Source organism: Magnolia sinica, chromosome 8 (assembly GCF_029962835.1).
Source record: "Magnolia sinica isolate HGM2019 chromosome 8, MsV1, whole genome shotgun sequence".
NCBI lineage: Eukaryota > Viridiplantae > Streptophyta > Magnoliopsida > Magnoliales > Magnoliaceae > Magnolia > Magnolia sinica.
The window spans coordinates 76,381,156-76,396,697 of record NC_080580.1 but is presented as its reverse complement, the minus strand read 5'-3'; the positions used below and the strand labels follow the sequence as shown (position 1 = coordinate 76,396,697).

Here is a 15,542-nt window from a genome sequence, read left to right as displayed (position 1 = left end):
AGTGATGAGTGGAAGATGGCCTTCGAGATGAAGGATGGACTATACGAGTGGCTAGTTAGGCCTTTTGGGTTAACTAATGCCCCAAGCACCTTCATGCGTGTGATAACCCAAGTGTTCAAGCCCTTCACGGGAAAGTTCCTGGTCATATACTTCGATGATATCTTGATTTATAGCATGACCAAGGAACAACACCTCAACCATTTGAGGCAAGCTTGTGGAATCCTTAGAGCCAAGAAATTGTATGCCAACCTAAAGAAGTGTGCGTTTTTGTCTAGTAGTGTTATCTTCTTAGGCTTTATTGTGTTAACTGAGGGCGTATCGGCAGATCCCGAGAAGATCAAGGCCATAATCAATTGGCCTGAACCCCGCAATATTCATGAGGTGCGCAGCTTTCACGGCTTAGCCACCTTCTATAGGCAGTTCATTCGAGGTTTCAGTTCCATTATGGCTCCCATCACGGTTTGCATAAAAAAAGGAAAGTTTCAATGGACAAGGCAGCCTCGAAGACCTTCAAGAAGATAAAGGTCAAGATAACCGAAGCTCCAGTCATGCGACTTCTAGATTTTTCAAAAGCTTTTAAAGTCGCATGTGACGCCTCAAGAGTCGGCATAGGAGAAGTACTTAGCCAGGAAGGGCACCCTGTCGCCTTTTTTAGTGAGAAACTGAATTGGGCGAAGCAAAAATATTCCACCTATGACAGAGTTCTTTATGATAGTGCAATCACTGCACCATTGGTGTCATTACTTATTGCCGCAAAAATTCGTCTTATTCTCAAATCACGAGACCTTGAGATATCTGAACTCTCAGAAGAAATTAAACCCTAGGCAAGCCAAGTGGGTTCAATTCCTTCAAGAGTACACTTTTATGCTTAAGCACAAGGCCGGTATAGAGAATAAGTCTATCGACGCGATGAGTCATCGAATCGCGTTACTCGATTCCATGAGTGTCGAAGTCACGGGCCTCAAGCGCATTAAAGAAGACTATTCTGAGTGTTCAGATTTTGGAGTTGTGTACACGTTGTTGTTAGAGAGTCTGTCAGGAGCTAGCAGTGAGTACTTGATTTTAGACAGGTATTTGTTTAGGAGTGACCGCTTGTGCATATCACGCACCTCCCTCCGCGATTTTCTTGTCTGGGAGTTACATTCAGGAGGGGTCATGGGTCATTTCGGTCGAGACAAGACCATTGCCCTAATGGAGGATAAGTTTCATTGGCCAAGCCTCGAGTGAGACGTGTCCAAAATTATAAGACAGTGTCGTACTTGTCAACTGGCAAAGCAAAAGAAACAAAATACAGGATTATACACACCTTTGCCAGCTTCATTCATCCCTTGGCAGGACATCAGTATGGATTTCGTGCTTGGACTCCCCAAGACTATTCGGAAACACGATTCCATATTTGTTGTCGTGGACCGTTTTTCTAAAATGGCCCCACTTAATTCCTTGTTTTAAGACCTCAGATGCACCTCATGTTGCCAAGCTGTTCTTTAGTGAGGTCGTCAAACTGCATGGGTTACCAAAAACCATAGTGTCTGACTGTGACGTGAGATTCATAAGTCACTTTTGGAAAACACTATGGCACATGATGAATACTAGGTTCCAATTTTCATCTGCCTATCACACTCAAACCAATGGCCAGACTGAGGTGGTTAATAGGAGCCTAATGAGTTTGCTCAAATGTTTAGTAGGGGAGCACACCAGGACATGGGACACCGTACTACCTATAGCCGAGTTTGCATTCAATAGTTCTGTCAATAGGTCCACAGGTCTAAGTCCTTTTGAAGTTGTTACTGGTTATAAACCTAGGAAGCCTATTGATCTTGTCCCTATGTCACTATCCCATAAGCCATCAAAGTCTACAGAGTCCTTTGCGCATCACATTCATTCATTGCATCAAGAAATTAGGCGATAAATCATTACTAGTAATGAACATTATAAATTTTCTGCAGACTAGCATAAACATTTCAAGGAATTTAATATTGGGGACTCAGTGATGGTCCGCAGTAGGCCCGAGCGATATTCTTAGGGGGGTGTTCGTAAATTACACACGCGTAGCGCTGGAGCCTTTAAAATTATAAAACGAAACGACCTCAATGCATATGAGGTAGATCTTCCACCTTCCATGGGAATTAATTCCACATTCAATGTGGAGGATCTAGTTACTTTTCAGGGGACCGTTGATACTGTCCAGCCGTTCGTCCACCCATCCTGATTCCCCACATTTGTCCCTTGATCCATGGCCTTCTTCTGACCTTTCTTCCCAGCCTCTACCTCCCATATCTAACCTTCCCACACCCAGAGAGGAAATAGAGAATATTCTGGACTATTAGATAGTATCAACGTCGGACAGCGGATTTCAGAAGTACCCAGTTAAATGGAAGTCATGCTCAGCGTCAGACAGCACGTGGCTCACTGAGGAGGAACTTCAGATACTCGATCTTGACATCCTAGAGCAGTTCAAGAGTTTTGTTTAGCTAGTGACCAAATCTTCGCAGTCGGGGAGAATTGATGGGGACATCACGAGCACACGCACATGCACACGCACGCCGCTCCCTACGCACGTACGCAAGGAGGGCATCCTAGTTAGAGGACTAAGTTTTGGTTCATTGAAGTGGGCCCGATAGTCAAGTAAAGCCCATCATGAGTTCTCATGATCGTGGCCCACTAGTCCAATTAATCTCATATTTTAGGTTTTGCTTGTTGTTGTTATTTAGAATATCATGGACAGTTTAGATTATTTTAATCAATTATTATTTTTGATTACTTTATCGCCAAGTAATAGGTTGCGCACATGGCGCGAGTTTTGGAGTATAGGGTTTTCTTATAAATAGGCACCCCTTGTAGTTCTTTTTCTTATTAAAGATTAATAAAAATTCATGCGTTTTTCTACTCCTCTAAGTCCTTGAGTTGTGGAAATCCAATTAAATGCGAAACACTCCCATCATCGAAGGACTAACTACCATGGTGCGAAGCCACATCTATCTCGATCCGCCCCTATCTCCTATCACCCTTTCTTCTCACCTTCTACAACAATCCTCGCTTTGAATCCGTCAGCTTTTGCAGCAGTTCTTTTTCCTATAGCGATTTCCCTACAGCCAATTTCCAGAATCTGGTCCTGCAGGAGGGCTGAAACTTCGGCGGAGCACCACGCACAAACCGCGCATCCGATCAACACGATACTCAGGGGTTTTGAAGCCCTCCCCTAGCCGACTAGAGCCAAGGAGGCGTTTTCCGCATTCGGGGCCTCCTCGCACGTGTGGCCAGGCCCCTACGCACGTGCGTCAAGCCTGGCCCACTGTCCGCGCGCGTGGACTATCGTCAGGTTCAGAATTTCCGCCTATTTTATCTCTCTCATACCTATTTTCCATAACTCTAACCCTAGATTGTATTATTTTCAATTTGTTTGCCCCTTTTCTAATCTTAGGGTTCTCTGAATTGAAACTGGTGAATCTCTTGAATTTAAGCACTGATTATTGTGCATGTGTGGATGAGTTTTACCTCCCTTCGAGTATCGTTTGGCTTATAATTTCTATTAATCCAACCCTAACATGTGTAGGCCTAGACCCACACAGATTCCCCTTGCTTGAATGTTTGAACTTTTGTGTAGGATGTGGAAATTTTATGTGAATGTTTCTGAATTAGTTTGATCTAAGGCCTGAGATCTTGCATATCATAGTTAACTTCATGTCCTGCATCATCTATGGAGCATAAATAAATATTAGATTGGAAGAGAATAAAACACGATTACCTGGAAAAGATTAGATTTGTAGTCTCTTCGTCATGGAGGCCGGACAACTAACTTGACTTTTATACTTATCGTTTCAGATAAGTAATATCCATATTTTTATATCACATGTTAATCTGTTTTGTTATTATAGAGAAACATATGCTAGATTAGTTTAGAAGAGGAAATCAAGAATGATAAGCTCATCTTACTTAGTAAGAAGCCCACATGTTGTATGAAGATCAAGGAACAAGACGGTTGGCATTTCACAAAAAGCAGTACAAACCAATGTTGTCAAATTGCATATGCCATTGTATGCGACCAGTGTATGCTGTTTGCATATGCAATCACATATTGCCCTGGCATTTTTCTTTTTTCTTTTTTCTTTGGAAAAAAAAAAAAAGGAAATTTTGAAAAAATCTAAAAAATTAGGAAAAATGTATGCCTAATTACTACAAGTAATTGGATTAGGTTCTTTTACCTATTTCAGTGTTTGAAACTATTAGATCATCTATAAATTAAGTTATATATTTAATTATTTACATTATATTCACATAAAATTTAACAAAACAATATGCAATCGCATATGAGTATGCCATCGCATACTATCCTAGATCACATGTGCTGTGATGGCATATGAAATCCTTCCAGAAAAATAAAATAAAAGATAGCATACGCAATTGCACATGACAATGGTAAAGACACTGTCACATTAACATTGTGATTCTATGTTGTGAGATTGTAGTCAACATTTATAACCTTACTATTTCTATCTCATTTATGGGGCTAAATGTTGTAGAAAAATGATATTGGATATTTTTCATTTTTAAATGTCCACCAATTCAATTGTCAAATATATATATATATATATATATATATATATATATATATATATATATATATATATATATATATATATATATATATATATAACATAATTTTTGGTTAATGATACATCTAAACCGGAAATCATAACTTGGATTATTCATTCTCTACATATGCAATTCTAAATAATTTCTTAGTGCATGTCTATCATCCACCATACTCTGCCAGAGTATCAAAGTTTTTCTCCATTTTTTCCTTATTTTTTTAGAAAAATCATCAGTTACCCATTTGAAAACGGATTATGAACCATTCAAGATAGAACCCACCTGATAAAATATAGCCCATCCAAGGGCGGGCCTACATGATCAGTTTAGACCTTGTACACATTTGCCACATCTACAAATGGGGAGTAATTGATCATTTCAGCTAGAGAATGGATCCCGCCAATGCAAAATTGGGATAAAATGTATTACAACAAAAGACAGATAAAAGCGATGGAAAATGGCTGTATCATGAGATAAGAAACTGACTTTTCTTCTCTTGTTAACAAGGAACAATAAGTGAGCCATGACATCTCCAAAATCCCCAATATTCTAGCCATTAACCCTGTAGTTTGCTACGAAAGTAAGGATCCCATTACCTTCCCTGAGTGCATGGGACTTTGAATCATCTGGGAAATTCCAAAGTTGAATTCTCCCATGATATCACGGCTCAATTGGGGCATGAGCTGTTTATAATATGCAGGTGAGGTTGATTTAGATTCAGAATAACAGCAATGGGAAGGCTGCCAAGGCTGAGTAGTTACTATCCACTAGCAGGTGCCAGCATAGGGCACAGGTGCAAGATCCAGACCCTTCATCCGGCTGCTGCCACTGTGTATACTCTGTGGCCTAAAATTCAGATTGAACCCCTCATCAGGTGGGCTGCGCCAGTACATCGAATGTGTGCTGGTGGCTTAAATCATTTTTCCTGTCCATTTGTTTGGTACAAGAGCAGCCTCCCCTGCAGATTGGCCTGATTCTTCAGCTAGGACATGTACACAGCTGAGCCTGCCGAATGATGGCATGAATCTCACACCAATGTCCATGTATTCACGTGGGTAGCAGCATTCATAGAATGATAATGCTTTTGAGCAGAACATATGGGCAAGAGATTTACCAGGCAGATTGGAAGCAGAGATAAAATCAGCACCCTTCTTAATGATCTCAACACCAGCCCTCATTGCTGATTGTTGAACAGGTCTTCGGGTGGATCATACACACTCATATCAGGGAAGAGTTCCAAGAAATCCTCTTTCACCTTCTCCCTCAATTCAGGATAAGGTATGAGGCCTTTCAAGATTACCCGATAAGGCAAACACAATGGAGGGTCAGGAGACTGCTTCATTTCATCATAAAACTCCATTGCTTGGGAGGGTAAGCCACCGTCTAGGAAGGACCTGACAATGTCGCCAAAGGTATGCTGATCAAATAGGACTTCCTCTCTCTTAAGATCCTCCCAGACCCGCATTGACTCATCCACCTTTTTGTTCCTTGCAAGCATTAAAAGCATGTCTCTGTAAAAGAACATGTCTGGACGATACCATATTTCTTTCCGCACCAAATCATATATCTGCAGAAAAGGAAACAAGCAGTCTTAAGCATGTAAAAGGATTACTCAAGCTTGTTCACTCTTTATTTTATTTTTAATAGTATGATCCGAGAGTAGTGGTAATCGTACATGGACATCACCACAGATATATCTGGCACTAGTCTGAGATCCATGCCATTTGGGTTCCGCTGTGCGTGTTCCCTGATCCAAAAATAGGTCTGTCCACCCATCAGGTGGGCTACACGTGTACAATGACTATGGAATGTTTCCCATTTTTAAACAGTCCATTTCTTCCTACATGTGGCGCCCCCTGATGAGCAAACACACCTACTTTCAGGCAGGGAGACAAACTCAATGGGCCGCAAATGATGAATGGCTTGGGCCTTGCAGATGTGTGAAGGTGTAGGCCCGTGCAATGTATAAGACAAAAATAAATGGAATATATATATATATATATATATATATAGAGAGAGAGAGAGAGAGAGAGAGAGAGAGAGAGGAAAGGAAAAAAGATTAGTAAAACTCTGGTTTGAGATAAATGTAGCTCATGTGGGTGAGATTTTAAGTACTTGGAGCGTGTATTTCCAAGGATGCACACAACATGACTATTAAAGACATGTATTTTTTGAAAGGGAAACCGGTCCAAATCAGGCACTTATTTGTCAAAAAATGACTCCGTAATCCAAGAACCATGGTTTTTTTGCAATGGTCCTCACCAATACAATAATACGATACGTATTGTTATCAAAGAAAAATCACAAGAGAAAAGTAAAAGAATACATATTTTGCTATTTACTTAAACAAAATATTAGTGTAACTTATCAATTAGAAGGGTTTTTAATTGGAAAAACAAATATATACAAGAAGACAATATAATTTTTTTACGTTTAATGTAACAAAATATTGTATCCTATAAGTTGTTTTGCATTTAAAAAATTTCACACTGATATGACTGATAAATCAGTTGTATCAGCGATACAGCTACACATTATATCGTGCATTAGTTATTTAGTGCTCACTGTAGTCCATATGGATAGGATACATGATAATTTAAACCATGCCGAGCACACCAACAGCACTCACCCATGCACACATAACGCATGTTGAACACAATGCCATTTAGTATTTTCGCATGACAACCAGGCAGCTCGATGGCAGCTTGTTTCACCAATTTTGTAACAATATCATGAGCCCAAACCAGAACACATTAAAGCAAGATACAATCTACTGATATATCCACACGTACTAATAGCACATCATAACCATAATATATGATTTTCTAAATCCCGTCTTTGAGAGGGGAGAAAAAAAAACTTGGAATACCTCAAGTAGCAAATGAGAAAAGAAAGAACACCTCTTTCTTTTTCAAGTTCAATAAATCATTATTTATATCAGTATCATTTTTTATTATGGTTTTTTTTGGTATGATTTGACTTATATATATCTGAGATTCCAACCAAAGATACTAGGAAGCTCCTTAAGGTGTTTGCACTTGTTTTTTGAGAAATGTTGCGTAGGAATATAGAAATGAGACATTCCATATCCGTCCACCACTTTCTTTAGCAAAATTGTGCTTGTAGAAGGATTTTTTTTCCTTTTTTTTTTTTTGAAGGGGTAGAAATTATGAATCCCGACCTTACTAATGTCTTAAAAAAATAATAATAATAAAACAAAATAAAATAATAAATAAATAAATAAATTCTTTTACACTACTATGTCTTAATTCTTGAGTCATGATGTGCATCTTTTGTGATAATAAGTAACACTATTTATATTGGTTATCTTACAAAAACATTAAAGTTGCTCATGCAATGGACTTTTTTATCACAATAATTTGAGGAGAAAAGATAAATAAATAAATTATTATTATTTTTGGCCTTTCAAAATAAACTTTATCAGTTTTTTTTTTTTTTGATAAATTGAATGTTTCAAAGTTTTTAAATGTGCTCCGCTCCAAAGTATCTTTAGACCGAATTCCTCAGCAAATATGATATTACAAAATAATGCCTCAACTAGTTGAAATCCCCATGTGGAGCTTTTTAAGGGAAGAAAGAACCAAATGCCCTCTATAATTTTTTCTTTAAAAATGTGGTCAAGTTAAGGATTGTGGGGCCCATGTGGTATGTGTATAACATCCAACCGATCCAACAGATGCACCCCACCACGATGATCAGACTAACCAAGAATTTGGATGATCCAATCTTAATGTGGGTCACACCATTAAAAAAATAAAAATAAAAATTGAACGCCATCCAAAAACATCCAAATCACATGCAGCACATCTGATGATTCAATTGGCAGATTTTTCATTCTTCTAATCAAGATGGTGGAGTGCATATATAGGACAGATAAATATCATACAAATACCACACGGGCCCCGAATTCTCAAGTTTACCAATTTTTATATAAAACAAAAGGCTATGGGCCTATTTCGCCGCAGAACATATTCTCAAGAAACAATTGTCTAGAATTGTTTCTTGAGAATTGCTTATGTGAAAAATTGCATGTTTGGTAAAATATATACAACAAACAATCTTCCCACGAAGATTTCAATGGTGAGTGTTGAGCGTTGACTTCCCACTGTTTTGTGTCTTGTGGTCCACTTAAGTCTCGGATCTACCTCATTTTTGGAGTCATACCCCAGCATGATATGATGAAACAAATGGATGGAGTGCATATTGCAGTCATCGCAGTGGGCCCCACAACGCTGCAGGCAGGGGTTATTGAAAAGTAGCATCCGTTCAGCTTCTTGAGAGATGAGATTTGCTAAGCTCATGCGCGTGTGCAATACAATTCATGTAAACACCACAGTTTGCCACCATGGCACATAGGTCCGAGATCCAATCCATCCATTAGAAAGGCACCACTATATTCATGCCCTAGCCCAAGAATTAGGCTGATCCACTGGTCAGGTGACCCACAGTTTGCAAAACAAATGTACGGCTCTAAAACACTTGGCATAAGTTTTCTAACCCATCCACCTATTTCCAATATTAAGGTCCACCTTCTGAGTCGACCAAATTAACTTTAGGGGTTGTTTGATTTTTTTAATTTCCCCTAAAAATCACAGTAAATAAGTCATCATTATTTTAATGGTAATTCCTGCACCATTCCCAATGTCATGGTGACAGGCGTTGTTTGAATTTATCCATCGCTAAACCTGAAGGTAAAAACTGTGGGGCCCACCATGACATATGTGACTTATCCACACCGTTCATCCCTTTTGCCAGCTCATTTTAAGGCATGAGCCAAAAAATGAGAAAGATCCAAAGCTCAAGTCAACCACACCACATGAAGTAGTGGGAATTGAATGCCTATCATTGGAAACTTCTTGGGGAGCCCAGAAGTTTTGGATCAATCTGATATTTGTATTTTCCCTTTATCCATGTATGTGTCACATACATCACAGTGGGGCCACTATTTTAAGTAAACCCTTTTTAGACCGATTTTCAAGGTGGAAGAATTCCATCTCTTTGCAAACATATAATGACCCATTTACGGGTATTTACCAAGGATTTGAAAAATCAAACACCGCCTTAGGGAAAACATGTTTGGATCAACTAGTGGATGGATTTGATCTCGGACCCAAGTGCTATGATGTGTGGAGGTGTATGGCTCTAACTCATCTACAACTAACATTATAACATAGTTTCCAACAACAGAAACGGGGGCGGGGGTGAATTTCATCTTCATGAGTATTCTTGAAAGTCTGCATAAGTGGAAACAACTGTAGGAAACGAGAGGCTAGGCATTGTGGGAAAAAGTACAAATTTAAATTGTTTTCTAAAATTGATTAATTAAGTGGCTAATTGTCAACCAATAAGGATCCGGATTGTCACAAGGGTCGGGATTGTCACCCAATATAAATTGCAATACTGCAAGGGTCACGATTGTTATCTAGTAAGGGTCCTAATTATTAGCCAGTAGGGGTTGCGATTGTCATCCAATATAGACCACAATACTGCAAAGGGTAGGGATTGTCATCCAGTAAGGGTTGATATTGTCATCCAATATAAACTGTAGTACTGCAAGGGGCAAGATTGTCATCCAATAAGGGTCTGGATTGTCAGCTAGTAAGGGTTGGGGTTGTAATCCAATAAGGGTTGGGATTGTCATCCACTAAGGATTGGGATTGTCATCCAATATAAATTGCAATACTGCAAGGGTCAAGATTGTCATCTACTGTCAACCTCAACCCTTACTGGATGACAATCTTGACCCTTATTGATGACCAGTGTTCGAGTTGTCGATATCACTACAAGTTTCGCTGGCCGGAGATAAAGATATAATATAGTTATCGCCGATAATCGGAAATGCAGGGAATAAGGGGAAACATGGAGAAAATGGTGGAATTTTTCAGTGAAACTTCTGGACATACCTAAATACACAAATTTACATATTCAGGAATGAAAAAATTGCAAATAAAAATAAAAATGCATTAAATAATAAGTTTCCATTTAATGGAGGCCAAAAGCCATGCGTTGTCGTAAGAAATCACTCAAATAGTAACTAAAATGAGTTTATATAATACAAATGCAAGCTTACAAGAATTAAGACATGCAAAAGTAAATGAATTAAAAAAAAATACACATTTTCGGCCATATTTCATCCCCACATAGAGTGACGAGGTGGCTCGTAATCATTATCTGGATCCCGTGGCAGTTGAGAGCAGTACTATTGCCCAACATGTTGGCAGTACTATTCTCAAGTCATCTTCTGCTCCTACTAATTGAGGAACTCTCTTATGTACCTTTGATAATCATCCTCTCCAAACTGTACCAGTACGCCTAGACGTGGGTATTGCGTGACATACATCGACGGCATTTGCTGAGCAGGGTGTCGAGAGAACAGATCAAGTCCAACCTCGACTCCTTGATAGTATTGCTGCCAGTCATATGGTTACCCCAAATATCCTCCTGTCAAAGGTTCATGACTCAAAAAACTATCTTCCGGTTGCCATGGGCCATGGGTAGATGAGCGTGACTGAATGTCCATACCCGTGGTATCCCTCATGAGCATAAGGTGGGACAGAGGTGGAACTCCCCTTATCTAAACTTATGTCCATAGATGACAAGCTGCGTATGAGAGCATCAGTTGGCGCGTTCGGCTTTCTTCTGCGAATGTCGCTCGAACATATATGTGGGCTCTAATGCTCTCACCCTAGATGATAGACGAGATCCATGGTCCTCGTCCTGAGTGGCATAGTTAAAGCTCTGCTCCTCAGTGAACTGGCCAACAGATCGTTGACTCTGAGCCATCGTGTACCCCCCACCACTGCCAACCCCACCCTCATTAGTACCACCTATACTAGTGTCGGTACCTCCGTCCCCTCCCTCCCTCATCACCATTGTCGTCTTCCCCAGGACCAGTATCAAGTGGGGGTTGAGTCTCATCATCATCATCACTCACTACGACTTGATAATGGGGAGGGGGCTATGAAGATGCTTCCTAACCCTCATTGGAACGTACCGAATTCCTCACCAAAGGATCAAAGAAGTCTGTATCCGCCTTCTGTTGACTTACTACTTGATTGACATCGATACCCAGAGACGTTCTCTCAGCTACCTGTGGAGCAGGGCCTCCCTCTGCATCATCTAAATCAGCTAATTTAACCCACTCATAAAGCAGGTCCTCATTATCATCACCTATTTGTGTCAGGTACCTATAGACAACAGGTTTAACAGGTCCACATCTTCCTCTATGTCTCGATCTACCAGCAACTGTCTCTCTCTTAACTTCATATTGTAGTGGCAGTAAACGAGCTTTTGCAACTTCTTATATGCTAGCCTATTTCTCTTGCTGGTGTGTATGAATGACTATATGCTTCAATTCCTCTCACACGGTGATGAGGATACAACGGTGCGTACCGTTACCGTTACGTATCGGCCGTATCGGCCTATACGTAACCGATTTGGCATTCCTTGATATCCATGAGGAGCTTGTTTTAGTTTAAAGTTTAATGAAAAATGCAATTACCTAATTATGTTACCATACTCACACGGCATCATTGTTTTAGTCGATGTTTTTGCTAGTGCGGATGAGAACGTACCCCTAGTATCCCTAAACCGCAACAACTGTAAACACGAATTCACAGGTCATTATTTTTAATCATCCATATTTGTAGAGGCCATAAGGAAGAAAATTTATTGCATTACCTGGTTACCAAAATCTGCTTGCGTTGTCGATGCTGGGAACAATCGTTCGAACACCTTATGGACGGCCATCGTCAAATTATTATTCTTATGGAGCCGACGTTTATAATGAAATTTGGGATTCAGGTAGTATGTTGAAACCCAAATATTAGTTACTCGGTTGTATTAACATGCAAACAGAAGTGATGCTTAAAGTGCAAGTGCAAGTGATAAAAAAAAGATAGGTAAATGTAACAAACTTACCAGCTTTGTGGAGTAGATGCTCGAGAGTCCTGGTCCATTAATGATCGATGATATTGATCACCCACTGATACAAACTGGGGATTGCAGTCATTATCACCTCTCTCATAATTCTCATAAGCTCATACATTGACCCCATCGAAGGCCACATCTCATTATCTACAGCTCGTAGGACCTTGTAGATCAGATGCAGAAATGAAACGACGTTGTGAACTTTATCCCAGAAGGAATCAGAAAGCACTATCTTCGAAACGTTTTTTGCACCCTCAGTATTCCTTTGATTCCACTCGAAGTATTTCTCAGATCTGAATAAATTTCTGAGACCCACGCAGTGCCTGTATAAGCTGTTGAGTGCAATGAAGTTCGTGGCGAACCGTGTCGCGCTTAGTCTAACGATGTCCCCTCCACAACACTCACGCATTGCAGCCAACAACTATGAGTGTTTGTATATAAAATGTCACTCTCCTCACATCCTGGATGGTCCTCTTGACAGAATCCCTCTGGCCCATCTCCTCGAGCATTAAATCAATGCAGTGTGCTGCACGCGGGGTCCAATATGGATTGTACTTCCTTATCAATTTCTTCCCCGCCTTAACAAACGCACTGCCATTGTCCATCACAACTTGGACAACATTCTGGGACCCAACATCTCTAATCACTCCTTTCAGGAGATCATATATGTATTCGTGATCTTTTATTTTGTTTGATGCATCAATGAATTTGAGGAAAACAGGCTGCCCTCTACAGTACACCATGAAATTGATAATGGACAATTTCGTGGGTCACATCCACCCATTACACATGATTGTCACCCCATACTGCTTCAAGTTCGGCTTGAGTCCACGTACCCAAGCCTGCATCTCTCGTGCTCCCGATCGAGGTAGACGCTAAGAATCTCCTGTGGCATGGGAGGCTTCACGTCAGGCCCAACATGCTGCAGCTCCTCAACCATATTTTTGAAGTGAGGACCGACTACTGCATTTGCTAGTACATGGCTCGAGATGAACCACCTAGATATAGCACCCCCCACTTTCTCCCTGAGCCCCTTGCTCTACATATTTTTTAATCTCTTTTGATTAACGCCTGCAATGGGTGCATCTGGGACACGAGCGCTTTGCGTACATTGTAGGCCATGCCCACTGCCTCCCTTAAATCGTCTACTGCTCCCACCAGCCTCGTGTCGAGATGTCCCAAACGATGGCCTACTCTCTTCAAACCGTTTTTTTTTTTTTGGCTCCCCCTCCCACTCTGAAGCCCGAGACTCACGAATCACTTGTCTAAAATCCCTCATTTCTTGAGCCGTAACACAATCATCGGGATATGCGATCCCCTCATCGTTGTCATGATCTTACTCGTCGATAGCACCTAAGCCCCGTCCAGTGCCTCGTAACTCCTCCCGCAGATTCCTCGCCAAATCCTTCTGTTGCAGCTTTTGTGACTTCGCTTCAGTCAACACTCTTCTCATCTCCTCTCTCACTGGCCTTGTTACACTTGGACAGTCTTTCACATTCTTGTATCCCCCTACCAAATGTTCCCTTAGCCTAGACACTCGCCCACTTCGTATCGCTTGGCCACAATAGTTGCATATGACTCCATATTTATTCCCCTTCACTGGCCGTCCATGCTTCCTCTCAATGTTCCTTGCTCTTCCTTTTCCCAATGTAGACGACATTTTGCTCCCTAATAACATACAAATTTGCAATAATTGACAAAAAAAAAAAAAAAATGTCGACTGATATTCGGTGTAATAAGCCCAAATCAGTTGAAGGGCTAGGATGTTAAATCAAATCAAAATTTCATGTAACTTAATTCATTTGAACTAAATTGCTCAAATTATATGTCTAAGTTTATGTATACCATTGACCAAAAAATTACAATTATTAGATTATGCAACCATCAGATAGGTGGACATTTATCTACAGTCATCATCGACAGTCTGATATCAACCAACAAATGTCCAAGATTCAGAGGTTAGGATTGTTCAACCAATTATAATTTTGAGCCATCTATTTGTTGGGGCCGATCATGGTTTTCTTTGAAATCAAGGCAATCCTAATCATCTTGGTAAATAGACGGTTGTAAGAGAAATGACAACTAGATCACTTAGTTGGTTTGATTTTTGCATGTGTGGATGTGAAACTTTCTCTAGATTCTAGTCAAATGGACGGTTTAGATCTATCTGCTCGTTTATCCAAAAATTCTAGTGCATCACTGTAAATTATATGACCCGAGAGCATTGAGCATTTCCCAATTTGATACTCTAACGAGTGAGACAGTTCATACACGGGCACTAGGTGCATGTAATTCAATCAAACCGCCCAAATCATGGGCCCCACTTTAGATGGGCTACAGAACTCATTACGGGAATCAAACCACCCACTTCATACACGCTTCAAAACTCATTACAAGAATCTTCCAATCAATCTGGTTTTAGGACATGACCTGACTTTTGTGGTCCCACAGTTTCAACGGTTCAGTAAAAGTTCTGTGTACGAAGGTGCGCAAAGCAGAAGCGGATTAGCTGGTGTACCACACACCAGCTATATAGCTGCTGTAGGTACGTATCGTGCAAAGACGAGCACTGACACTCCTCTTGTACGAACAATTCAAAGTAGATCAAAGTTACATGGGCCTACAATGATGTATTTATTATATCTATACCGTTCATCTATTTTTATAGAACATTTTAGAGCATTATCCAAAAAATGAATCATATCCAAAGATCATCTAGACCACACCACAAATAGTAGCGGAGATAATGATTTTCACAGTTAAATAATTCGTAGGGCCCGCCATAACGTTTATTTTCCTTCCAATCTGTCCATAAGGTCACAAAGGCCAGAATGAAGAGGAAAAACAAATTTCATATTGATCCAAAACTTCTGTGACCCCAAAAAGGGTTTCAATGGTAGACGTTTAATCTCCCACTGCTTTTTTTTTCAGTGGCCTTGATAGTTAGATCTATCTTATTTTTCGTCTCAAGCCTTAAGACAAGCACGCCAAATGGATGGACT

At 40.2% G+C, this 15,542-nt stretch overlaps 1 protein-coding gene across 9 annotated transcripts in view; it reads right to left on the bottom strand.

Annotated features, from left to right (window-relative positions):
* Positions 1 to 15,542, bottom strand: part of LOC131253454 (pentatricopeptide repeat-containing protein At1g62350) — a 36,692-nt gene that overhangs the window by 11,857 nt on the left and 9,293 nt on the right. For 6 of the 9 annotated variants that reach the window (XR_009175203.1, XR_009175196.1, XR_009175200.1 and 3 more), the window contains exon 2: positions 5,705 to 6,157. Coding sequence is in view for 1 of the 9 variants with exons in the window: in XM_058254443.1 (XP_058110426.1) it covers positions 5,765 to 6,157 (393 nt within the window). In the remaining 8 variants the exon portion in view is untranslated. Of the gene's footprint in view, positions 1 to 4,768; positions 4,943 to 4,966; positions 6,158 to 15,542 lie in introns of those variants that run through there. The other 3 variants (XR_009175202.1, XR_009175198.1, XM_058254443.1) reach the window with 3 other exon arrangements.